Source organism: Falco biarmicus, chromosome 3 (assembly GCF_023638135.1).
Source record: "Falco biarmicus isolate bFalBia1 chromosome 3, bFalBia1.pri, whole genome shotgun sequence".
Lineage (NCBI taxonomy): Eukaryota > Metazoa > Chordata > Aves > Falconiformes > Falconidae > Falco > Falco biarmicus.
The window spans coordinates 32,753,280-32,779,483 of NC_079290.1; the positions used below are offsets into that span (position 1 = coordinate 32,753,280).

Here is a 26,204-nt window from a genome sequence, read left to right on the forward strand (position 1 = left end):
GCAGAGAGGAGGCTCCCCGCGGCCGGGGCGGCTCGGGCCGCCGCAGCGGCGCTGCCCCGCCTGCTCCGCTGGAGGAAGCCCGGCCCTCCCCGGCCTGCCCCGCTTATTAGCCCGTGACGGGAGAGTGGTGGGAGGCAGGCCCGGCTCGCCCAGCCCCCGCCCCGCCGCCCTCCCCGGTCCCATTCATTCCCAGCCCCTTCCTCTGCGCTCCTTCCCCTTCCCTGGTGCTGCCGGCCCGGCTGCCTCCCCGCCGCACGCCGAGCGCCCGGCAGCGGGAAGGGCCCTTCGCGCCGCAGCTATGGCCGCCGAGGGGGTGGACGAGCGCTCCCCGCTGCTCTCCGCGCCCGGCTCCGGCAATGTCACCCCGACCGCGCCGCCCTATTTGCCGGACAGCAGCCCCCGAGGTAAGGCGGCCGCCGCCGCTCTCTCTGCTCGCCCGCCGCCGCGGAGCCGCCGCCCGCGGGGCTGTACCGGGCAGGGGGCGGGCAGGCCCCGAGCGGGTCGGGGTGTGGGGGGGGCCGGGCCCCTGCGCCCACCGGGGGGACGCGGCGCCTCCGCTCGGTTGCGGCAGCGCGGGGTCTCCCCCCGCCTTTGTCGGCGGGCGGCGGGGCCGGGCCGGGGGCCGCCGGCGGCGGGGAGAGCCCGCAGTGCCCCGGCGGGGGGGAGCGAGCTGGGGAACAACAGGTAACGCCGCTGAGGGCCGGGTAGGCCGGGCTGCGCGCCGCGCTCCGGCGTGAACTCTTGAAATGGAGAGAGAAAAATAATAAATGGTGTGCAGCGGCAGAACAAGCCCGAACCGGTCTGCTTATTGTAAGTCGTTCGCATGTCGGAGCTTGCAAGGTAATTGTTGGACTTCGGTTCCCCCATTAATTAGGAGCAGGATTAAGTAATAGAGCCGTTGCTGCGGAGGGCTGGAGGGGCGCAGCCGGCGGAGGTGTGAGGGAGGCAGCAGCACCGAGTGCGCAGCCCCCGGTGACCGCCAGAGCCGTGACCCCCGGCGGGCGCCCGGGCCGCCCCTCCGCCGCAGTAACCGAGGGGCTCCGGGCGGTGTGGCAGCTGAAGTCCAAAACCACTAGGATGTCCTTGTGAACACATTTCAAGGCCGTAGCTGGGTTTGGCTTTATTTTTAAAGCCTGTCAAATACTGTGGTTTCCAATCTGGAATCGCGGTTTAACCATAGAGTATTAACTTCCTTGCACAGACTTGGAAAATCATCTTGTTGATCGATACTGAATACTTAGTAAGTAGCTGAAAAGATTTTAATTGGAAAATGTAAATCAGAAGGTTTACGAGATACATTAATAGATCCCCCCCCCCCCCCCCCCCCCCCCCCTTAAACATTTTACAGCAGGCAGCACGGTGGGGAGAAAGCTGAAGGAATCATGACTAAATAAGATTAGTTTAGGTTTGCTAGCAGTACACTTTAAAATGTGAGATAACAGTCCTGGTCTCACCACTGGCTCCAGTGTGTTGGCCCTTTCTGAAGGATTTTTATTTAGTTGTATAAATTCATGACATATGTATGTAACTAGAATGCTATGGGTGAGCATTTGTTTGTTTCAAATAATACTTAAATTCGTGGAAAGCTAGTCCTCTGATAGAAAAATGTTTTTCAGTTAGTGCTGTAGCTGGTGTTGACTGTTTACTTTCAAATTGCACAAATCAGTATAGCCTGATAAACAGCAGAGGTTTTTTGAGTTTGGGTGGGGTTCTTTTTTTTTTTTTTTTTTACTTCTTGTTTTCAATCAGATTCTGTAGGATTGGCATAATCCCTTAAGTTTTACAGTTTTAAAAAAAGAATAATCTAGAAATCCACCTTAGTTTACATTCTGGTATTCAGTGTTTTTATTCTTAGTAGTCCTTATCCTGTAACTATTACTTCTGCAGACATTTCAATCCGGTCTTAGATTTAAAAGGTAATGACAATGCATTGCATCAGTAACTCTTGTTTGAACCCAGGCTAAAACTCATGACTTGGAAACAAGCTGGACCCCAAATGCTCATTTTGGTTGGTAGCTGTGTCCTGCTGCGCCTTCAGTGCATGTCTGTAACTGGTGTTAACTAGCTTGGCACTGGCGGTGGCGTGCGACTTTTGAGCAAAGTGGCTTGCTCCCAAAAGTAAGGAGGAACTGTAGAGCTTTCTTGAATGTCAGACATCTCTTTGCACGTTGAGGATCTCTTGTTTGATCAGTCCATGAGCAAGCACACGAGATACCTTTTTGTAAGTTTTGTAGAGCTATCTGCAGAAGAAAATTTTGTGGAGCTGTGACATAGACCCAGTAGCTCTAGCTTCCTTGCTGTCAGTTATCCTTGGTGAAAGGATCTATGCAAGCTAAACAGCCTTTTCGGCTAACAGGCAGTCTGTCTCTCCCCCTAGCGCAAGTCTAGCTGTAGAGGGAAGAAGTAGTCTTGTGGGGAGATGAGGTTTGTGTCCAAACCCCTTTCTGCAGAGCTTCCTTGTTTAACATTGACCTTACTGGTGTGGAGCTGCAGAGGAAGGAGGAAGAAGCCCTTTGCCTTCCAAACTGTCACCTGAATGTACATTAATAGATTTATCCCTGTAATTATGTACTGTGCCCAGTATGACGTCCTGAACTTTAAATTAGAGAGGCCATGGTTTGAAAGCAGACTCCTCTTTCCTTGTTGGGATGCAGTTGAGATCCAGCTGACCCTTTTCAGTAAGCTGCTGGGTGGATGAATCCTGGTAATTTTTGTTCAGTGTTTGTTCCTAATGATGGGAACAAGCAAGAAAAATCTTTTCGATGTGGATGCAGGGCTCATTATTGAAGAAACTTTTCACATAGACAAGGGGTGGGACCATCAGGTCTGTTTCTTGTAGCAGGGTAGTTACTAAGTGCTTTTTTACTTTTTTTTTTTTAATCAAATAAACAAAACAAATCCATTTCTGGTTGACCCAGGTAAGCTGTAAGTGTTACCTGTGGTTTCTGCCCTTTGAATACCATGGGAGGAAAGCACCACAAGGCATTTTTAAGGTTGAATATGTGAATATCTTCCACTGCATCCTCTATCCTGTCAGGGTGAGGAGGGAATGGTACATTAGTCAGATGTACTGCATGGTAGGGTGCTCTGCTAGTCTTCCTGAACTAATACCTATTGGATTTTATGTTTATTTTTTTAATGAAAAACTGATAATGGAGCTTTAAATTGGTGTGTCAGTAGCAGGAAATTCACCAACTCATTAAACGTGTCCTGAAACCTCTGGTGTGTTTGTGAAACTTGTCTACCATTCAGTCACAACCAACATGATGGACCTTTACGAACAGGTTTTAGATGTTATAGCTAGCCTGAAATTCAAGCCGTCAAAAAAAAAAAAGTCATACAAAGTATGTTAATGTGGTTTGAAACATTTTTATTAAAGGGTAATGAGCAGTGAACTTCAAGACAATGCCTTTATTTTCCTTTTCACGCACCCCCACCCTCCTCCAAATATACTTTTCTTTAAGGTTAATTTTAGTGGCTTTTGCTGGTTTGTTTTTTGGAGCTCTTCCAAATTCACTTTTTCTTTAAGTATGGAGGTTGCAGTGCCAAGATACCTCCAGCTTTCTGCTCCATAGCAAATGTTACTTGCTGCAGCACCACACTCTGAAAAGCAGCCATTATTTGCTTGCTTTCTGAAATTTGCTGAGCCAGCAGGACAGGAACAGCAAGGCTGCTTACCTGTAAGCTGAGCAGCTTCAGTGTGAGGCTGGAAAAGTGGCTGGCAGTGTCTGTCGGTGCTTGCACACCTTATTGAACCAACTTGAAAAATCCCAAGAGTTGTCACTTACAAGTAGGATATAGAATATTATAATTGTCTAGAAGGGTACAGTTGCCCATTCTTAAAAGTATTCCAGGATGGTGGAAAGCTGAAAGGCTGGGAGGGTGTATGTGTGTCTACTTCCTAGTACTCTTCAAAGATAGTTTGCCTTTCCTTAGTACAGCTGCCCTGTGCCTAGCTGATAGAGTTGAGAAGTCATGCTTGAAACGGAGAGAACAAAGCAAAGAAGTTCTGTAACATGATTGAGGATGCTTTTCTGAAAAGCAACAAAGCTGGGATTGAACTGTAGGAGTGTCTTGACAGAGTTTGGTATTTAGTCAGCTGGACATGCCTTGTGTGTAATGGCTACCTGTTCTCCCTAGCCAGAAAGTGCGTCAACTGCTCACTGCGTGAGCAGCTGAGCAGCCTGCTTATGGCCAAAACCCCCTTGCAGCAGCCTTGACTTCAAGACTTGCAGCCAAGAACCGGCTATTCCCGTTACCTAAATCTCAGACCCGTTTTCTGCAGTGTTCTAGTAGGCTTGAGGTGGTTTCCAGTTGCTAAAGTGTGCAGGGGGGTGGGTTTTGTCTTCTGTGTGTTTGTTGTTTGTTAGCATCTTGTAGTATCCCTTCCCTTGCATGAATGGTATCAGTACTGCAAAATCATGTTGTTGCAAAAACTTTTTGACTGGATGCTGTATTTTCTCAGAGTGTAATTCCTCAAACAGAAAAAAAATATCAGAAGAACATTCTAGGTTACCTGGTATTTCTTAAGGATATTTGTTTCTGCAACTAGTACATCAAACCTGAAGTTGTGAAGTTCATTTGCTGAAGTAATGGAGCATCAGTTTGTATGGTGACTTCAGAATTGCATTGCTGCATATAAGTTAACTATGTCTCTTACCTGAAATAATTTCAGTATGCTGGATGCGATGCTGAGACCCTCAAGGTGGCCAGCTTCCTTCTGCTACCTCTGTGAGGTGAAACTAAGTACAGGTCCAGAAGGTTTGTAGGCCAAGTTAGCAGAGAGCAAGCACTGAACAGCAATGCTGCTTCAAAGGTTTATGATGAGTTTTGGATCTTAAGGTCAGGCAGGGTTTTTTATATCTCTCCATCTTATGACATTCACTTTAAAACAGACTGAAGGAGTGATCAGTGCTTTCTTACAGGCTTAAATTTAATACTTGGGCTTCTCAGCTTTGATAGCCTGTGGTTTCCTTTGCCTCCCCCAGAGGATACTGCCCCGTTCACTGCTGTTTGTAAACAGAAAGGAGGCTCATCTCTTGTTGCTTATCTGAAGATTTTATTGGCTGCAATTATGAAGTAATTTATTGAAGTCCAAGGTTGCAGAGTATTTCAAGCAATTAATATAAAAAAGTGAACCGTGAACAACTAAATATGCCCAGTCCTTATTGTTTACCTGAAGAGCTATGAACTTGTTGATGAAATAAAAGCTGGTGCTATTACATGCCAAATAATTGCGGTAATAAGCTTGTGAGAGGTTGCTGTGTTGAATTGTTCTCATTCCATGGATTCTTATACCAAGAAGGATCTTGAGGGTTTCCTCACTGGCTTGTCATGGGCTCAGGAGTGCCAAAGCTGAAATCTGCTTTTCCACAGGGGACTGAGGCCCTTATATTCTCCTTTGTCTTAGCCTATCGTAACTGACCTAAGACCTTGTGTATCTGTGCTTTGGCTCTTGGACAACAAAAATATCTGGAACCCTCAAAAGCAGAAGTTTAGATGGTTCAGTTCATCTTTTTTTTTTCTTGAAGACAGCATGAATTTGCTATTGTTGCACTAAAAAAAAAAAAAGCAGCACTTCCTATCCAAGACCCGTTTCCTTTATAAGACTTTTCTCTATTTTTATCTGTAGTATTTATTACTATATGATAAACAGTTGTCCTATGTTTCAGTCGCTCCATGTGTCTGCAAATGCTGGTTGTGCCTCTTCTGCATACCTGTATCTTGTTTTTTCTTGAGAAGCCACGCTCTGGTTGCTACAAATCTGGGGTGGGTTTGGGTGTGTGTCATTCTGTCCCATCCTCCCTTTTTTTCTAAAGACTGCAAAGAATTGGTTTGAAAATTAAGTTGCATAGATGAACCTTTTGTCTGATGCCACTACTCTGGGGTGATTTACACTGTGTTTGTATTGCTGGTATGCTATATGTACAACTATGGTTGATGTTTGGGTAATAGAAGTTGTGGGGAGGGGAGGGAAGGGGAAAGCAAATTCAGGTTTGTCTTGTGTTTATGCTGATCATTAATTTTGATTAAACTTGTTCTCATTCCATGGATTCTTATACCAAGAAGGATCTTGAGGGTTTCCTCACTGGTTTGTCATGGGCTCAGGAAAAAATTGATTATTTTTAATTTTTTTCTTGAGGCTGTGACTGTTAGAGACTATCTTTGCTGACAGTTTTTCAGGATCCCGTTTGGTTTTTCAACTGAGATTTCCTGATCTCTTGCAGCAGAGCTTCCTCCTCCATATACTGCCATTGCAAGTCCAGATGCCAGTGGTGTTCCTGTAATAAACTGCCGTGTGTGCCAGTCGCTAATCAATTTGGATGGCAAGTTACACCAACATGTTGTTAAGTGCACAGTTTGCAATGAAGCTACGGTAAAATGGATTTTTAGTGTTTTCTTTGTGTGGAGGGAAGTGGGGGGAGGTTGAAGTATGTTGCTGGTAGAGTCTCATCTACAAAGGATGAATCCCTTCCTGTCATCCCTGCAAAGGACCTGTCAGCGCAGCCGACTGCTGATATAGCTAGCATGCAAGTCCAAGGGTTGCTGGCACGAGTATGGTTATATGCAGTTAGAATAAATCATGGTGCTATTGAGCTGGCTGTGCAAGATGTTTCATTTTGAGGAGGACAACAAGCAAAGTTGTGTAAGTAATTAGCCTTCTGCAAAGAAGGGTGAAACTGGTTTTGTTGGGATGAAGAGAAAGGAAGAATTAGTTTCTTTCTTCTACTCTTAAAATAAATAAACTCACACATCTCCCTGGATGTATGCTTTCCTCCTGCAACACTATTCAGTCAATTTCTTAGGTTGTGAACAAACCACAACGCAACAATTTTGAAATGCATAAATTGTAGGTTCTTTTCCAGTGATTGCAGACCATTTTACTCTTCCTTCCCTTTTCTTAAATCAAGTCTTCAGTATTTGGCCTCCTGCTTCTGGTTTGTGTGTTTTGTGTTTTGTTTGTTTTTTTTTTTTTTTTTCTTCCTTCCAGTTTTAGTTTCAGGATCTGATACTGCAGAACTCCACAGCTACTGAGGGCATTTGCTTGAAAACCACCAGATTAGATTTCTTTTAATAAAAGAACTTTAAATTATGTCCAGAAAACAGGAAGCCTTAAAACTGTAGGAAAACTCTTTTTTTTTTTTTTTTCTCACTTAAGAGGGAGTAGAGAACCTGCCATTAATACTCTCTTTCCGTGCCAATATATAAAGTTTCAAGCCAAACAAAGAATCTTGCAGCTTTTGATTTGCTCTATGAAAGGGACACAGAAACTTGACTCCCAGGCTGGAGAAAGATAAATTCGGAACAGTTTAAAATAAGATTACAGTTCAGTGATGTCTACATAGTCTCTTAGATTGAGAACAAGACTGTGATCACTGTTGAATAATGCCATTGTACCAGGCAAGGAGGCTTGTTTGATGTTTTGACTGGATTTTAGAAAATATACCACTACTTAAACTCGTGTTTTAAAAAAAACCTGACTAAACTGAAGTCTTAAATTCTTCATTGCTAAAATATGAATGTTTTTTCCATTAGTTTGCAGAATCTCATGTTTGTTCTAGTGAGGAAATTTGCATTTCCTTCTCTGGAAAGGGAGGGAAAACATCTAATTTTGTTTTGACTCTCAAGTTTCCCCTGGAGGAACTGTATTTCTCTGTTAGCAAAAGCTTGTCACTGAAGTTGTTCTGCTTTGTTATACTGTAGGAGGAAAAGTATGAATTGCTATGTCTTCTGATGTATCCTCTGGTGTGTTTTTCTGTCTTTTCGGTTTTTTTTTTTGTCTAGCCAATCAAAAACCCTCCTTCAGGGAAGAAGTATGTTAGATGTCAATGTAACTGTCTCCTTATCTGTAAGGATACCTCTCGGAAAATAGGCTGTCCAAGACCAAACTGGTAAGAATAAGAAAACTGTAAGTGCCTTGAGATACCTTTCTTTAAAGCAACGGTGTTCTTAATGTTGAATATTTAAAACTGAAAGAAATTAAAGCCTGGACCTCTGTACATGGACCCTTACAGAGCATCACTGAATTAATGCAGACACAGGTTTTACTAGTGTTAATTTAAAATTATTTTTTTGTTAAGATTAACTTCAAAGAGCAAAACATTTTCTTTTGTATTTAGTGGTAGTCTCAAAATGTGTGTTCTCCATTTCAGTTACTTCACAAGAAAAAAATGGTGTAAAGAACAATGGAGAAGAAAATAACATCTTGTTTCTGGGACTTTAACATTCATAATTTCTTGCAAACTTAATTATTGTAAACATACAGGTTGCTGACTTTGCCTGGTTTGGAGTGGGGTCTTCAGAATGAAACAGGAGAGGGAGCAGTAGGTTGGCTTCACTCCTGTCCTCCCTTCTTTCTTACAGTTTTCAATAGTCTCTCAGGCCTCAGCTTTAATTTACACAGTTGTTATAAAAGAAACAAGCATGATTGCTGTAGTGTGTTCTTGCCATTCGGCTTAGGGTGTTAAAGATCTTACCAAGTTAGGAGTAATTTGTAAGTGGTGCAGCTCTAATGAGAGAAACTGAGATGAAGGCTAGGTCTGTGGATACGTGAATGGGAGTTTTGCCACACCAAGTGCCCTAGTTACCAGTCTGTTGGCTGTTGTGGTTCTGAAACACTGTCTGAAACTTGGGTGGTTTCAGTTACTTTATTTTTTTAACTAGTGTGGTGTTGGGGAAAACTTCAAAACGTTCCAAATATTGTTTGTGATGGTGAAAAAGTGTTCATAAGACGCTTCAGTTGTAATACATCATATGGTTGGTAACCAAGCTGAATCAGAAACTCCCTGATTTTATTAAAATAATTTCAAAAGTGTGTGTCTCAGTAGTTTCCTTAAGATAGCCTAGAAGATGAGCAAAACTGAAGTACTTAGAAGGAAAGAGTTGGGAATGTGCCTTAAATGAAAGGGTCCAGATTGAAGGGGTGCCACGCAAACAGAATTTTGCTTGTATATGGGGAGAGATGCAGTGCAAGTTAAATAATTTTTAATTTTTTCATGCTAGGAAGTCTGATCCTCATTCTGCTTTGGATTGTTTAATTTGCATGCTGTAATTCTGGATGGACAAATTGTATTCGCTTTTATGTGTAATGCGTTTCCAGTTTAATTATAGTTACAAACTTTTTAAAAAAGTAAATTAATTGCATTTAGTCAACCTGGGATGGTTTTCTTTCTTAGTTCACTCAATTTGAATGGAATTTTTACTGTACAAATGCAGATATGCTGCTTATATTGATGTGGTTGTCAGAAGTGTGGGATGGAAGAGCATCTGACTTGGGGAGGAGAACTAGGTTACAGAAGAGTCCTTACACATCCACATGAACCACGTAGAAAGAGTATGTTGCAATTCATGGGCTGGCTCAGCCTGGGTATTAAGATTTCATTTTCCTGGGGAGTGTTTCTGCCATATGATGGCAAGTCTTTGATCTCTACAGGGTTCTGGCTTGCATGGCTGATCTTATGGTGAAAGAGAATGTTTTCAAAACTGAAAAGGAAAACACTTTGGAGAGAGATCAAAACTGGGTACATCATCTGTTTAAAAAGCAAATAGTTTAAAAGTGTAAAATATTTGGTAGTGACTGCTAATTGCTTCCAACACGTAGTCCTTCTCTTTTGCTAGCTTAATTACATGTACTTCTAATGTTCCTAACACAGTAGACGCATCATTACTCTTGGTCCAGTAATGCTGATCCCAGAAGAGCAGCCAGCTCAGCCTGCCTTGCCAGTCCAACCAGATGGAACTAGAGTGGTATGTGGGCACTGTGGAAATACATTCCTGGTAAGTAAAGCATCAGATTCTTCTTTTCACCTCACTGTGCTATCCCTCAAGCCATTTGTTGTAAGCACTTTTTGAAGAGTACATTGCCTCACTCCATGGCATCATTCTGGAACTGAATTGTCTTCTGTGGTCATATTCCTATGGATGTATAGCCTCTATTTGGTTATCTTTACATGCATTTCAAGAAAACTTTTAACAGTCTTTCTGTGCGTGCATGGATAAAGCCCAAAGTTACTCTTATTGCTTAGTGATGTGAGTGGACAGTGCTGGAAGAGGAAGTTGTGCTTCCAGGTTCTTCTTAGGCTTGCAGTGCTGGTTATGTTCTTCAGTGGCTAAGACAGCAGTTCTGCCACTGCTCTATGGACCCCTGAAAGCTGTTTGCCTTTAGCATATCTGTCCATCGTTATAAAAGCGGAGGTTGTGGTTTATGTGTGAGGTTGACAGTTGATCCCGTTTTTGAAGTGGAAGGATGCAAGAATACTCTTTTGCTGTTGAACTGTTTGCAGCCTCTTACGTGGATAAGGGGCTGCCATACTTGAATTTTGAGTGCAATACGGAACTAAGTTAGCTTTAGTGTCATCTAGCAGTCCTTGAATATTTGTCAGGTTTGTGAGTTATGGGATAACTAAGATAAGTGGTACAGCTGAAGGACCTGCACAGCAATTAGAGTGGTGTTATACTCCTGAAACAAAGGTTCATAAGGTGCATAAAGGCCAGGGAACTCTCAGGTGCATTTTGTGAAAGGACAAAGGAAGCTTAGGGGATGGCACTCCATGTTGGCTTGTATCAGCAGTGAGAGAAGAGTTCGCTTGTGATGGGCTCCATAATGGAATAGACTTGTGCCTTCAAATCTTTTCCTTCGGGTTTATGGATCAGTGGGGTGTGCTATAATGGCTTAACTACTATAATAGATGATGAATGCAGGGAGCAGAAGACTGCGCTTTTTTTTTTTTTTTAAGGAAAGCTAGGAATTTGATTATGAATTTACAAGTAATGTACTATCTGAGAAACCATTACAGAGATGCTTGAGATATATTCTACTAATTCTGCCTGTCTTTTTGGAAAAAAAAAAATCTGTCATAAGCCTTGCTGAAGAACGGTAGCCTGTAACTAGATAGCTGGAGGGGGTGTTCTGTTCACCTTTTTTTTAAAATGCAAGTCTGTGTGTGAACTTAACTAGTAAAAACATTGTATATGATATAGAATAGTGCTACTAACAGAAAAGCACTGGATCTATGGAAGAAAAAGGCCGTTTCAAGTACGTATTCTAACACAGGAATGTTTTATTAAAGGTTGCCTTTTCTTTTAGCTTTTTAAATAATATAGTAGCATGTTACAAACTTCAAGTGCCTGCATGAACGCTGTAGTTTCATACAGAGTCATAACTTCATTTTGTAATGCAAGTACGTATTTTACCACAGCTTTAAAGCTGCACAGGCAAAAGTGGTGCTGTAGAACAGTTCTGGTAATAAGTTTTAATGTGGTCTCTTAACACAAAAGACTGTGTCTACTATGGGACTTAATTTTTTTTTTCTTTTTTATTGGGGAGAGTCAGTGCTGTGAAGTCAAATTCTCATTGCTAAGTTATTGGCCTATCTTTGGGGGTTTTCATAAGCGTGGGAGTTTTATTTGCGTCTGTCCCCTATTTGCTTTCTATAATTGCAGCCCAAATTAGTTCCGTAGTTTACACTTGAACGCCTTTAGGTGAATATAAGGGGGAAAACAAAACTAGACTCATAAAGGCTAGTTTTGTCTGTAACTACTAGATTATGCCTTAAAAGGTTAAGTTTTCTGACTTAGAATTTCCCAAAATCAGAGAATCACTTAGTTTGGAAAAGACCTTTGAGAATGCGAAGTCCAACCAGTAACCCAGGAGTGCCAAGTCCATCACTAAACCATGTCCCCATCTATGTGGGTGTTTTTAAACACCTCTGGGGATGGTGATTCCACCACCTCCCTGGGCAGCCTGTTCCAGTGTTTGAACATACTTTCAGTGAAGGAATTTTTCCTAATATCCGATCTAAAACTTCCCTGGTATAACTTGAGGGCATTTCTTCTTGTCCTGTCACTTCTTGTGTGGGAGAAAAGACAGACCCCCAGCTGCCTACAGCCTCCTCTCGGGCAGCTGTGGAGAGCAGCAAGCTTTGTATGTGTGACTTCAGATCTGGTGGTTACTGTAGGGAACTGCATCACTTTGAACTTCATAGTCCTATCAGCTAGTAAGACCAATTTGCCGTTTCACAGTACATTGAAAAGAAGCCCTCAAAAATCATAAGGAAATTGAAGTTTGTGCTCTTTTATGCAGAGTTATCAAGAAGCAAGCCCTTTTTCTTGCTTTACACAAGCTTTCCCACCCCTCTTTTGCTTCTGCTTTTTTCTGTTACTAAGTTTGATACTCTGCAAGTAAAATTTTTAGTTAAGAAAAATGAGGAAATTCCTTGGGTTTGACAGTGAACAGAGAAGCAAAAAATAGAAGTGCTGTAGCCAGCCTAGAAACTCAGTGGCTGTGAGGGTATTTCTGCCCTTTGATATCACCACATTGTAAAGCAAATATGTAATAGATGCATCTCTCTGCAACTCAGTAAGGTTTCTCTTTTACTTTACTTAAAAATAAGTAAAATAGACAGGTAAAGCTAGAATCCTTGAGGTGGACAAGTAAAATTGCCAGTTGCTTGTTCGGGGGGAGGGGGGGGTTTAAGAGTATCAACTTGTTCACCTTTCCAAGAACTTTTTTTTTTCTTCTCCATATGAAATCATAACTATGGGCAGTGCTTTCTGTGCCTCTACATATGGGAGGCAGGTTTTTTTACGAATTATTAAAAACATGCTTCACCTATGGAGTACCTCAAAGTTTCTCTGTCTTAGGTGGGAGAATGACTGAAGTGATACGTAGCTGAACTATCCCTAATTACTTAAATTTTGTTAATCAGATTATTTTTTTCCTTGGTAACCTGAGAGCAGTCTTTTCTGTGCTAAGATTTCCGCTGTTTCTGGCAGATTTGGAGTTCAGACAGGGGGTGTGTGAAGTGGCAGAATAGAAAACGAGGGTAGGACAAGCATTTAACTGTCGTCTTAAATTGCAATCTGATCTGGTTTGGGCTTTTTTGAGAGCTGCTGGACTTGTGCTGTGGCTGACTTGCTGTTTCTGCCAGCAGTAAGACATTCCCTGCAACCCATTTCCCAAGGGCCTCTGCCTGTGATGATTTGTGCTTGTCAGAGGCCGAGTTGCCTCTGGAAATGGCTGTCCCTGTGTTGTCCCCCCTTCCCTCAACCTCTTGCTACTGGAGAGACCCTCAAGGACAAGAAGCCAGCATCAAACTGTGGAAGCCTCAGGCTGTAGGCTGAGGACTGCACTTCATCAATTGTGCTGTCAATTTTTTTTCTTAAACTGATCAAATATGAAAATTATTTCTCAAAAAATAATGGAATAGAAAATCCTTCAAATTCTTTAGAAAACATAAAAAATATTTAAATATGCAGAAGCATTTTGCTTTCCCAAAGGACATTGGGGGGGGGAGGGAGCAGAGGGGAAGCTTCACAGCTGTTTGTAGGGGTGTGTATGTGCATTTATGTCTACGTCTGTCTTGTCCCTCTGCCCTTGTACTGAATGCACTGAGAACTCTTTTAGGCTCAGAAGGAAGAAGGTTTGACATAGTCTTCTAGTAGTTCCTTTTGATGGATGTCTAGTTTTGTCCACAGTTGAAACATTGAAGAGCTTTCTGAAATCCTCATCTGTGTTTCGGTACATCTAACCAGGCATTTGGGCTATCATTTACTGTATTGTTCAGTTTGTATTCTCAGCAGGGAACTAAATTTCATGTACTTCAAGTTTTCTTAACAACATGAAACAAGGTTAGGTACTGTAAATCATTCGAATATGTTTTAAACAAAAAAACAAACCAGCTTTAAGCATGATTTAAACTACTTTGTTTAATCCATCAAAACTCCACAAATTAGAATGTATGTGAAAATAACCTTTCCCCACTGTGCTAATGTGATCTGAATTCTTGTCGTTTGAAGGTCTTATCACATTTTTGTTCTTTTTCTGCAAATATGTCCAGTATGTGCAGAAGACCTCGTAACAGTTGGTGCTTCTGTTACTTGCAGGTAACTCTCAATGAGAACAGATCATCAGTATCTCTTTTCTTTTTTTTTTTTTTTTTCCTCCCATAAATATTTTGAGCCCAAATGCATTTGAGTTTGTATCCATTTATAATTATGGCTAATAATCAGAAATCTTAATATAAAACCCTAGAAAGATCATTAATGAGTAACTTAGGAGATGGATTTGCCTACGCTGGGATAAAACTAGTGTACAAAAGTGAAGTTGAATTACAAACATGTAAAATATAAGTCCTGGATTTAGACTGCCTTGTATTTCTGGAATTGCAGCTTAAAAAGCTGAAAGAACAGCTCTGAAGAGGCCTGTGTCCATCTCTGGTACTGACAATTGCACTTCATCACACTTTTACTGTGTAGAACTAAGGGAACTTAAGTAGGTTTTGACAGGGATGGCAAAGAGCTAACTTGCTTCTCTGTCAGGAATGTGGAAGCAGAATTAATTCTCCTAAAAAGCGTTGCTCAGTTGGGGAATATTACAGAAGCTTTCAATTTATTAAGGGATAAAGTAGAACTATGGTAAATCAGTTTGGTCAAGCCTTTGTAAACAAATAAATTTAAAGAATAACTGTGTAACTGGTATTGTATTTTAGTACTTCAGAACCAGGAAAAAAAAATCTTTCATTTTAGTGAACTGTCCCCATGAGAAGTAAATAAATTGAGGGAGACCTTCAAGAGGCAGGAAAGTGCACTCTTAAATGCTATAGATCAGAGCCTTGCTCACAGCAAAACCTGCTCATACTGGCAAGGCATCACAAGCCACATCCTCTTCCTTTGCACATGAAGTCATCAATTTCTTCTCAGTGTTTAAAAGGTGCTGTGCTGTAGGTAGGTGCTGTTTTCCATACAAGGATGTGCTCTGATTTTGATTTGTTTTAGCAGTTATAACACTAGTCGCTTCAGTAGACCAACTTCTGATGTCTCAGAGATAAGGAGGATCCAAATGGTGGCATTGGTGGTCTGTGTTGTGGCTTCTTCCCCTTCTAGTAATTTGCAGTATGACTTCTGCATAAGCTAAGAGGGGAGGGGAGAGGAGAATTATACTTCACCTGGAAACCCTACTGACTACCTCCAGCTGAGAAAGGCAGTAGAAGAGACCTGCAATTACAATAGAACTGCAGAGCAAAGAATGATAATCTTACTGCCTTCTTAAAGGCAAACATGTTTGAAATGCTTGTTTACTGCTTCTGTTACCACAGAATGAAATTTAACAAAACCTGCTGTTTTAAAATTAAAAAGTATATGACTGTGTATCCTCTGGGTGAGGTAGTTCCAGGCGTTGCTTTCACTAAGTCCGTTTCCCAGATTGGTTTTAGTCTGTGCATGGAAGGTTATAACCGTGTCGTGTATGCTCTTATATATAACTTTTAAAAAATGTCATGTAAGTATTCAATAGTGTTCTCTATTTTTTTGATACAAAACTTAGACATCTAGTTTCTAAAACATTCTTTAACTAACCTTTCTGTGCACACTTAACTTAGTTTTCATAGATGATGCAGTGTTGGGTAAAGATGAGAAAATGTATCTATCTGTAATTGTGCCAAAGAAAACACACTTATTTTGATTTGGGGTATATTCATAGTTGTGTAAGTAAGAGAAGAAACTGTATTGATATTATCACGTTGCCTATACTGTGCTTGTGGATGAAACCACATTACATCAAGTGAGTCTTGTAATACCAAGGCAAGTCATGGGAAATGTTCACATGGAAATCCCAAACCTATGTTGCCACTGACAAAAGGGCATCCCATTTATGGAAGAAAGCAAGAAACAAGTCAAAGAAAGCCTGAGAAGCAAAATGTTTTCACAGTGACATTTCGCATGAAGTACAACATTTTCTCAGGCCAGTTTTTCAACCTTTTTTATTTTTTCTTTTTTACAGTGGATGGAACTGAGGTTTAATACACTAGCAAAATGCCCACACTGCAAAAAAATGTAAGTTAAGGTTACGTAAATTAACTGTTAAGTAAGTTGCCAGTGTTTGTTCTGTAAAAGTCTTGGGAGTAAAATGTGTGTCATGCTGATCACTTTGCCATGCTCATCTGAACTTCAAGGCTAAAGAGCATGTTATGTGCACATGAATTCTCCACTCTTTATGCACAAATCAGTAACTTTGACAAATCCAACCTGCATTTATTAAAATGCTCTGATTGAATTGCTAAAGGCAAAAATAAGCTGCTAACAATAGAGACAGGAATGGGTTGCTAAAATTAATAACTCTACATCCTTGAAATTTTACCATTTTGTGCAGTTAATCAGATGTCATGTTTAAATGTAGAACTTGAATTGCCTTATTGTAAAAGGACGAAAAGAAATAATCTTGTCTTAATTTAAAAATTTTACTGATTTCATAAATGCAACAACTAACTTGTGTTAAGGATCTTAATGCATTAGTTTGTTTAATGTTTCTGAATTACTGTGGAAGAACTCGCCTACTCATTTGCTATTACTTCAGTAAGAAGGAGAAGAATTAGAATACAAGAGCTGTAAGTTTTTTATGGTTTGTTTTTTGTTTGGGGTTGGCTTTTTTGGGTGTTTGGCCTTTCTTATCTGAGGTCAGGAATACTTGGTTTGAATTGTTGTTAAAAGCTACACTACTAACATACTTTAAATTTGTATGGGATCTCAACCACAGGGTATGAAACAAGACTTAAAAATGTTATTTCAGAGACTTTGTTGTCCTGCTAATTTACTTAAATATTTGTCTTCCTTTGATGTGCAAGTGCAGTTTCCAGTTGAAGGAGCAAATGTGTTTTCAACTGGGAATGGAGGACCAGAGCTGTGTTGCATGTCGTAGGAAAACTAGCAGGTCTCTTAAGAAGCAGAAGGCTTAAGTTAAATGTATTGTAGGTGTTGGTATGGCTTGGCCTTCAACAGTGATTGAAATCTTTAACTGGAATACTTGGTAGAGATGTCAGTCTACTGGTACGTTTAACCTCAGGAGTGTAACTAGTCAGGTGTGGAGTAGTGGATATGTTCTAATTTGCTTAGGCCAAATAAACTCCCCTGCAAAGCAACATCTCATCAGAGCTGGGTATTTTTACTGACTAATTGCATTTAGTTTCTTCAGTTCTGGGGGAGGGGTTGGTGTCTTGTGGTTTGGTTTGTTTGTTTTTAAACTAGTTGCAACTATGTTTTATGTTTTATCATGTCACACTTGATAACTGACCTGGGCTTTTTTTATTCACTCTGCTTAGGTACAAAATTATTAGCTGTTTAACTTAAAAAAAATAAACACCCACAACAAAAAAACCCCAAATAAACAAAAACCAACCCCAACAATACCACCACCACCACTACCAAATGCTCTAAGCAACTGGCCAAGAGTCATACTGTGTGATCTTTTGGTCTGTCTTCTGTTGATTTATGTTCTTTGTATTTTAAAATCCAGCTTGAGTCGAAGGATTTCCTAGTATTTCTGTCTATAAAGTGCAAAGTGTGCACTTTATGTAATAAAACTGGAGCAGCTCTGCAGTGCAATTTGTGGAAAATTATAGCTTGTTTGGCAACTGAATTCCAGAATACAAACTAGATTTTAACAAATGGGCATTTCTGTCCTTGGGCTGAGTATGCAAACTATGGAATATTGTGATTTAGCTTTGAGTTGCTTGGTGTCTTTCTGCTTTTGAGATGTGATGGTCAGGAGGTCTGTACTTCCAGCAGCATAAACATTGCAATGCATGGGTTTAGAGCACAGCACGGGTGAGGCAGAGCTTTGAGTTGTGATGATGGAATAAATAGAAAGCAGCAGGTCACTGCAGTTATCAGCTCTTTGTTAGAGGTTGTCATACCTGTAGCCAAGTAGTCAGAAGGGAATGTAGGATTCTTTATTTTAGTTTATTAATGCAAAACTCCTTTCATTAGTAGCTGACTAGTCAGATACAAAACTAGTCATTCCTTCTGTTGACTCAGTTGATGTTTGTCACTGAAAAAAGGGTAGTCTTTCCCTTACTGAGGCAAAAGGCACCTTGAATCACTGCAACAGTATGTTTTTTTTCAAGAAGGCTTCTCTTGAGACTTAAGAGTTTCTTAAATAATTTTCATTATTTTGTTTCAATTTTTTTTAAAAGTGCAGTGAATCTCTGCAAATAGCTTCTTTGTGACCACCTATTTGGTTGATGAGACTAGATCTTAATACTAAGAAAACCTTGTAAAACTTCAGGGGAAATTAGGAGTTATGACACGAAAAGATCAATAATGAAAGAATGTGCAGTGAAAATAAAGCTATCATGCCTCAGAGCACATAAACAAAGGAAGCTTTTATATCTGGATGTTGGGGAAAACAGATCTTGGGTTTATTGTTTCTTTTTAATCCCATTTACCTGTTACCATTGTGGTCACAAAGTTATTTTGTGACATACTTTTTTTTTTTTTTTGTCTGTGTCACTGCCCTGTGTTTTTATTCTTCCCCTCCCCCACAAAAGTCTGGGTTTTTTTCAAAATATCTTGGGAAATAGACTAAATCAGTTGTGATGCAGATAATAAAATCACTGCTTTGGTAAAAGACCAAATCTCTTTGGAAGTGGGCTGCAAACCTGGCCTTGCCAATGTAGGTAAGGTGTTTGCAGAAGCCCAACTGATGCATAGTGGTTCTGCTTGACGTAGGCCCTTAGTTGCACATTATCTACTGCATGGGGACAGCAAATACAGTTAATGAAGAAATTGTTGCAGTATTTTATTTTATAGTGTAGAAGATAACACCTGGGAATAGGGGAGAAACTTTCTTTTTACAGTTCAGTGTTCTTTTATATTTCAAAATATGAAATATTTATCATCCTGCTTCCTGAAAGTGTGAGAGGTTTAGGGAAGGCTTCTAGTATTTTTCTCATTTAATGATGGAGAAGAAGCAGGAGCTGTTTTGTCTGCTACTCTGTTTCCCAGGCTGCATACTAAATCATCTAGAAACGTCAGGATCATGAACTCAGTTCCTAGAAAGAGAATTGAAGGGTACACTTTATTTCAGAATGCCAAATCTCTCTTTTTCTTTTTTCCTTTAGAACCTACTTATTTTTCTTTTTAAGGTCTGACAAAATGATGAACCCTACTGAATTTATAACACTTTTACCCTGTAAAGTCTGCAGGACCTTTAGGAGAGAGAGGTATTGGAACCCTATGTCACTACCATGGAGGCTAGTTTCAGCAGTGCTGCTCACCTTCAGAATTTTGATCTTAGTCTTAGAAACCTTTCTAAAAGCCTGTCTGAAATCCTGGCAATAACTCCTATTATTTGGAGCACAAGAGATCCTGCATTAATGTTCTGTTCCTCTAATAATAGCCTCTGTCCCTTGCAGTGGCTTTCCCCTTTTCTAATTACTACCTGATGCTAAATTGGCTTTGGTGTCTTTTATATCTGCTGCTGCCTGAAGGTCTGGCAGGTGCCTTTGCTTCCTTAGCAGCAGCTTAGAAAGAAAGAATCACTGCCTTCTGCATAGCTTTGTAGTAAGTCCACACTTGTTAGTCCTACAATGGAAACAGCTGCTCCTGTGATTTGAAAATGTTCTCTTGACTCCAGTTTTGATATCTCTAAGTGTGCCTGTCAAAATTTGGAAATTGGTATGTTTTGGGATAGGGTTTCAAGTTGTTTTATTCAAAGTTTGTTGGGGTTTTTAATGTATAATTTGGGGTGATTAGAGGGAGACCTCACTATTTAGTATCCCAGTAGTTAATATTACTGTCAGGAGATGAAAAATAAATCGTGATTTATTGGGGTAGCTAGATATTCCCAGGTCTGCTATGTGACCATAGAAACTTAATGTAATTATTTCATCTTTGCTTTCTGTGGAAAGAGAAAGGCGGTTAAATTAAGACATTCTTTGTTTCCCTTTTTGCAGTACTTGAGGTGATGGTTTCTCCCTCAGCCCTCCTTACTGGATAGGAGGGGACAGAGCTTGAGAGAAATACAGATGGAAAATACACATGGCACCTGCATTAGGGTTAAAAAAATAAGATCATAAGTCAGACAGCTCTGAAAGCGAACGTCTCTTTCCCAAAATGAGTTTTGTCTCCATGTGAAATACGCAGCGCAGTAGATACCATCTGTGCTCTAGGTGTATTGAACATGACATTTCTGCCAGCTTATCTTAAGGTATCCAGTTCTGTAATAGAATTAACTTTCTGAGTACATAATCAAGAAATCCTCCAAAGGAGGCAACCTAAGGTCAGTTTGGCAAGCTCAGTGCTCATCAGTTCGGCTTCTGGAGAAATCTCCTCCCTCTTCCCTTTTATAAAACTTCTATATTGTTTGGGGTTTTTTCCTTATGCAGCTTGGAATCAGACAGCATAGAATGGCCATAGAAGTGTTTAGGGTGGCTTTGGGGACTGTGTGTGTGAGAGAGGGTAAGATCCCATTGTTTCCCTAATTGGGAATTATCATACCCTAGTCATACTGCCCCCCAATCGCATCCCAAATGTGTATGGTGAGGCTTTTGGACAGAAGTAATTTCTCTTGAGAAATTAATGAGCAGAACAGTTTTAGGACTTTTCCTTTTCTGAAAATGTGTAACAGAGGGCTTGTGAGTGGTCAGTGTATTCAACCCTTGCCTTACAAGATGAAACTCGGTGTGTTCATTTAAGGATTCAGGCTTTTGGATTTCTGTTTGGCTGGCGATTTTTTTTTATTATTATTTTTTTTTTCCCATGGAACATTTTAGAAATTCCTTGTAAAGAAGTAATATTGGAGTAAAGCTGCTTAAACGAACCTATTTGAAGGCTTTCTAAGATGAATGCTTAAAAAATTCTGGTCACATGCTAAGCATATGAGACCTTACTATGTAATTAATTAACTGGAGCCAGAAATTTGGTCAGTCATGTGACAGATATACTACTTCAATAGTTCAGCAATGCTTTCTTCTGTTACATATTTATTTTAAATATGTTGAAATATCATGAGATGAAAAGGATTTTCCCTTGCATCTTTGAACATAGAGGTACAAACATCGGAGTATTTCCAAAAGTGTGTTGATCTCCCAGAATGGGATGAAGTATTTAATGATAACCTGCTTCAAACTACTTCTAAGATAGATTGTACGTGTTTTATGAAAGCACCTCTGTGCCTTTAGTCCTTCCAGTGGACCTATGTGTTCACTGTGTTTCAATGGAATTAAATCATGTTCCTGTTTTCCTCATTAGTATAGCTGTAGGTGATGGTGTATGTGTGACTCAAGATGTGTATGCTAAGCTTCTGGAATAATTTTTCTGACCTATAGTAACGATTCCTAATGTTTATTTGCATATTCAGTTTGACTGCAGCACTGTAATAGCTTAATGCAGCAGGTAAAAACAAAGCTGTCTGTCTCTGAGTTTATAGTCTAGACAATGAGTGACAAAACTTCCAGGGGTTTTATTCACCTTGGTTGTCAGCAGAGATTTGTTCAGCTTATGTAACTTGTGGTAGAACTTTTTCTTAAAAAAAAATAAATAATTAACTTATGTTTTGAAGTTACTAAAACTGACTGAAGTGTGCCTAAAGAATTTCAGTCTCTCCAAGTGTTGAACATGAGAAAGTTTTCACGTTTGTGACTAAAATAGTTTGGTTTCTTTATCTTTGAGAACTAGTTCACTCGAGTATTGAGTGAACTATTCCAGGAAATAGCGCAGGAAGCTACTGTTAATGACATTTGAGGTAGCAGAAGTGATTTCACAAATGCAGTGAAAGTATTAAAGCCATGTACTGATGTATTAAGTCTGAAGGGTGTCTTACAACCTACATAGAAGCTACAAAGCGAACTCTAGTTTTGCAGTCCAGGGGCTATTCAAGATACTTGCGTGTGTGCTGTGGATATAAGAGGTAGACACAATCTGTAGGTGTGGCATCGCTCTCTTTGTTGTAAGCACCTAGATAGCCTTCACCAATAGTTCCCCTTTAAAACAAACATGTGGACTCTTACTGCTTAGTATAATTGCAGACTTTGCCTACAACTTTATAAACTTAAGATGGTGTATATGTATTGCTGTTCTTTCCCTTCCGCCATCTAGGCTGAAGAGTTACTATTTGTGTAGGGGGCTTTGTTTTTTTCTTTTTAACTTAAAATACCATTTATTTTCTAACAGTTCTTCTGTTGGAAGTGCACTGCCACGGAGGCGCTGCTGTGCATACATTACGATTGGAATGATATGCATCTTCATTGGAGTTGGATTAACTGTGAGTGATGTACTATGACACACTTGCAACTGTGTGTAAGGGTATGCATGTACAAAGGAGCTCCCTTTGTCTACCAGCACTTCTTTCCCCAGCATTTGAGTAAAATCTTCAAAAGTTTGTGTGTTTTCTGTCATCGCTCTTAAAAACCATGACTTACTCATCTGGGTTAGCCAGAAAAATGAAATGTTCCTAAAAAATTTTTTTCTGGCACTTTGAGAGTTTCTTCTTCCTGATGTTAAATTTGATGTGCTCTCCCTAAAAACATCAGTTTTATGAAAAATGGTTTTACTTGCCTGTAGAAATACTAGAATGCCTTGCTCTTGCTAGGACTCTCAGAACTTCCAGGTTTCCAGAAGTACATATTGCTGTATAGCCAGGAATGTCAGTTCCAGTGCAGTGAAGGGGAATGGGATTCTAAAATCTAGAAATGTGTGTATGCCTCTTAATTGGTACAAGCTGTAAGTAGTAAAACCAGATATTTATTAATATCTAAAAAATACAAAACCCAGCTATTTACTAATCAAAAGGCTCACACATTTTTCTGAGTAATGGAGCAACAACAGTCTGACTTGCTTGGCTCTAGAGTATTTGGTGCTGGTTACTAGAGCCAACTTTCTACCTGCCAGTCCCAGAAAAGTACGTATGAGGAAATACCTGCAAAATGTGATTCTCATTGTACCTCTAACTTGCATTATAACCCGAATTTCTTGTGTGAGCTTAAATGAGTTATGAAGTATTTTCCACTTCCCTAATAAGAGGCAGATTTATTTTTCAATTTTAACAACTTTAATGAGTTTGAAAATTATGAAAATGTTTCTCAATGAGGTGTGCTTAGAGGCTTCTGTAGTCTTGTCCATCGTTGGAGTTTTTTGGGACCCATCTGGGTTAAAACCTTGAGCAACTTTGTCTGACCTGAGACTTGACCCTGCTTTGACTGGGAGCTTGGTACTAGAGACCTCCTGATGTCCCTTCCAAGCTCAATTATCCTATGATTGTGTAAAATTAAGCTAATATCTGATTTATCCTTATCAGAGTTAAAAAGGTGCCATAATACTTCTCCTTAATATAATTTGCTCTTTTCTGAAAATCAGATAGTACTGTATGTTTGACATTTTTGTTTTCTCTTTTTAGGTTGGTACGCAAGATTTTGCCAGGCGATTTCACGCAACGTACGTTTCTTGGGCTATTGCTTATCTCTTAGGTTTAATCTGCCTCATTCGAGCCTGCTACTGGGGAGCTATTAAAGTCAGTTATCCAGAGCACAGTTTTGCATAGAGAAGTTGTTAGATTATAGTGGGTGAACATCTACTAATTCGGGATATTACAACTTGGACACTTTTAAAACCTTTCCTGTAAGGATTCCATTCTCTTCAAAGTAGTTTTAAGACTGGGGGTCTCTTAAGAACAAATGTTCATTGCACTACATAATATGCAAATAGTTTGTTTTGCTGCTAGATTCCCTAGCTCTGAATACTAAAGCTGTGTTTACATGTTCATAATTCTGTCTTTATAGGTGTTGAATTTTATTTCAACAGACAGTATTAAGTTTTACATTTCCTTTGTTATGTTAAAATCCGTCATTTTTCTAGATGATCAGTAAGAATTCAAAAGCAAGAGTGTTTATAAGTGTTTCTACAATAGCTTCACATTTGTACTTAACATTTTAAATACAATTAAAGTGGCTTGCTTTAAAACCTAAGCAATAAGCATTTTGCTTGAACTGCTTACTGTATCTTTTGCCTAAGATCATAGTGACCTTATTCAGGAAACGAAAGTTATGACTGTACTTTAAAAGACTGACACTGTTGCTAGAGAGACATCTGTAAACACTGTATGCTTTGAGATTTTTCAGGTAGAGAGATGCTATTTTGGTAGTCCAATTAAATTTCCATTTATCCAGGATTGGATTTAAGTTAGGATAAATGCTTTCTTCTCAAGGATCCTGGGAATTAGGTGTTTGGTTTTGGGGTTGTTTTTTTTTTTTTTTTTTTAAACTGGCAAATCCTAAAAGCCATGTTCGGGTTATGGAACTTAACTCTGGATATTCGTACAAGTTCCTTTACAGGGTCTAAGGGAAGCATTTCATATGACTTGTTTCGTAATACTTCAGTGTCACGTAGGTGACAATAAGATGGTGATGGGTTGTCTCACTTTCCTCTGATTGTGTCAGACTTTCCTTGTTTGGGAGAGTTATACGCTGGTCACTGCAAAGGGAGACACTGTAAATTCACAGTAACTGCTGTAATAAGGAAATGAGTAAACTATTACTTGGACTATTCCATCAAATTGACTAGATGTACTTTAGCACTGACTTGCTATGAGAATATGGAAGCAGAAAGCTTTTTCTAATGATGTATTCACAAAAGATTGAGGGACCAGTTCTTGCACTGCCCATCTTTATAGTTTTAAACAAGTTTTTGCTAAATTCCGAAGGAATGTCCCAAGTGATTTAGATGACTGTAGTAATTTAGATAATGGGGTCAGATGGGTAAATTAATGTGGATGTTCAGGGATACATGTAATTTAAATTATCTATGTTCCTGCTAGGACAAAATGATATTCAGATAAGGATTTTGGAGCACAATAAATGTAAATGATCAAACTGTAAATGATCTGTCTTTGTATGATGCTAAATGTATAAAAGCAGTAGCTCAGGATTACAATGTACCTTTTACAAATAAACTAATAAAGAAATAAAGATTATTATTCAAACTTAATATATTTTGTTATTTATATATAAATAAAAATACACAAGTGGAAGAATGTCCTAGTGCAATACAGGAGCAACAAAGGTATTGTGCAGCACATGGCAGCCTTGGGAATTGAAGAGAGCAAGAACAAACCACTTGATGTTTTCTTGATGTTTTGGGAAGAATGAAGAAGTAAATAAGGAATGAGACCACTGCTGCGATTACGTTTTCTTTAGTCAATGGCTTATTGAGGGAATATATTCTCTTTTACTAATGCTATTTACAGCCCTTCACTGTAGGGATTTGCTGTGCTCATTTGCATCTCAAACCTTTGAGTGCTTTTTCCAGTTGTCTTGTATTTCAAAATACAGTAGGCTCAGGCTGTACAGAAAATCATCCCTTGCCTTTGTAACTTAAGTGGGGGTGGGTGGGGCGAGCCTGGATATAATGTTATATTAATGAAGCAAAGGACTTTCTACTTTTCCTCCCTGCGTTAAGCTGTACTTCACTTACTCTCACGTTTCACCTCTTTCTTATTAAAATGCACGATACTTGCTACTGGTTCCTTTTGCGAAAGTGAAACACTTTAGTTATTTCTATAGAATAATGATACAATAGATTTCATATATTTCAACTGTTCCTGGGTACAAAAGAATCATGGTATTTTAACCACGTAGATTAACGGTAGAATCTGAAGGTCCTCTACAGGGGACTGGAATAGTTCTGTTTGTGGTACAGGCTTGTTTGCAGGTAGTCATGACATTCAGTGCTGAACTACATCTCCATCCATTCTCTAAGCTTCAAGTTAAATAAAATTAAATAGTGTTCTCTGTAAACTGACCACGAGAAAAACTTTCTCAGCTTTTATAATCACTCATTGCTTTTATTAACTTTTAATAGTCTTTTCCTCAATGTATTTTGTGTTAGATGAAGGAAGGAGCTGTCTAGAGTCACAGTGAAGGGCTTTTGCGCTTTCAGGTTTTACCATCCCCCTTTCCTACCCTCCTTACACTCCTTCCCGTCCAAGAGATTTTATGCAAAATGAGTGGTGTTGACTAGGAAATGTTTCAGACCTTAAGCTTGGTTTTATTTTTTAATTACAAACCTACTAATGAGTGTTACTGATTTTGTCTGTATCAGTCATACATGTTAATGTGTCGTCTCAAAAAAAAAAAAAAAAAAAAAAGACTAGAGGTTAGTGTTTCTGAAAACTGAATTACCAGATCTGGGCTATGAGTAGCATGTTGAAAGAAGCTAGAGGTTTCAAATCAACCTGATAAATTCACTGTGAAGTGCATGAAGAAGATGCTGAAGCAACCATGAAGCCATTAGTGGTTGTTGCTGAGAAATGGATGATTAACAGTATTTTCTTTTTCCTAGTCTTTCAAACTAGCTAGGGAAAGCCAGGGCAGCAGCTTAATACCAAATGCTAGAAAATCCCTGTAACTTCAATAATAAATAGGTGGGTAGCAGGAAAG

The 26,204-nt window shown here is 39.7% G+C and overlaps 1 protein-coding gene across 4 annotated transcripts; it reads left to right on the forward strand.

Annotated features, from left to right (window-relative positions):
• PIP4P2 (phosphatidylinositol-4,5-bisphosphate 4-phosphatase 2) lies at positions 1-24,753 on the forward strand. Of its 4 annotated transcripts, none has more exons than XM_056332406.1 (7): positions 1-404; positions 6,231-6,376; positions 7,786-7,892; positions 9,654-9,777; positions 15,779-15,831; positions 21,946-22,036; positions 23,168-24,753. In XM_056332406.1, the coding sequence occupies exons 1-7, from the start codon at positions 299-301 to the stop codon at positions 23,309-23,311; spliced, it is 771 nt and encodes a 256-aa protein (XP_056188381.1). In that variant the 5' UTR covers positions 1-298; the 3' UTR covers positions 23,312-24,753. The 4 variants fall into 4 exon arrangements, with proteins under 4 accessions (XP_056188381.1, XP_056188383.1, XP_056188380.1 ...); XM_056332405.1 differs by having other exon boundaries at positions 6-404; positions 6,228-6,376; XM_056332407.1 differs by lacking the exon at positions 1-404 and adding an exon at positions 706-840 and having other exon boundaries at positions 6,228-6,376.
• The last annotated feature ends 1,451 nt before the right edge of the window (positions 24,754-26,204 follow it).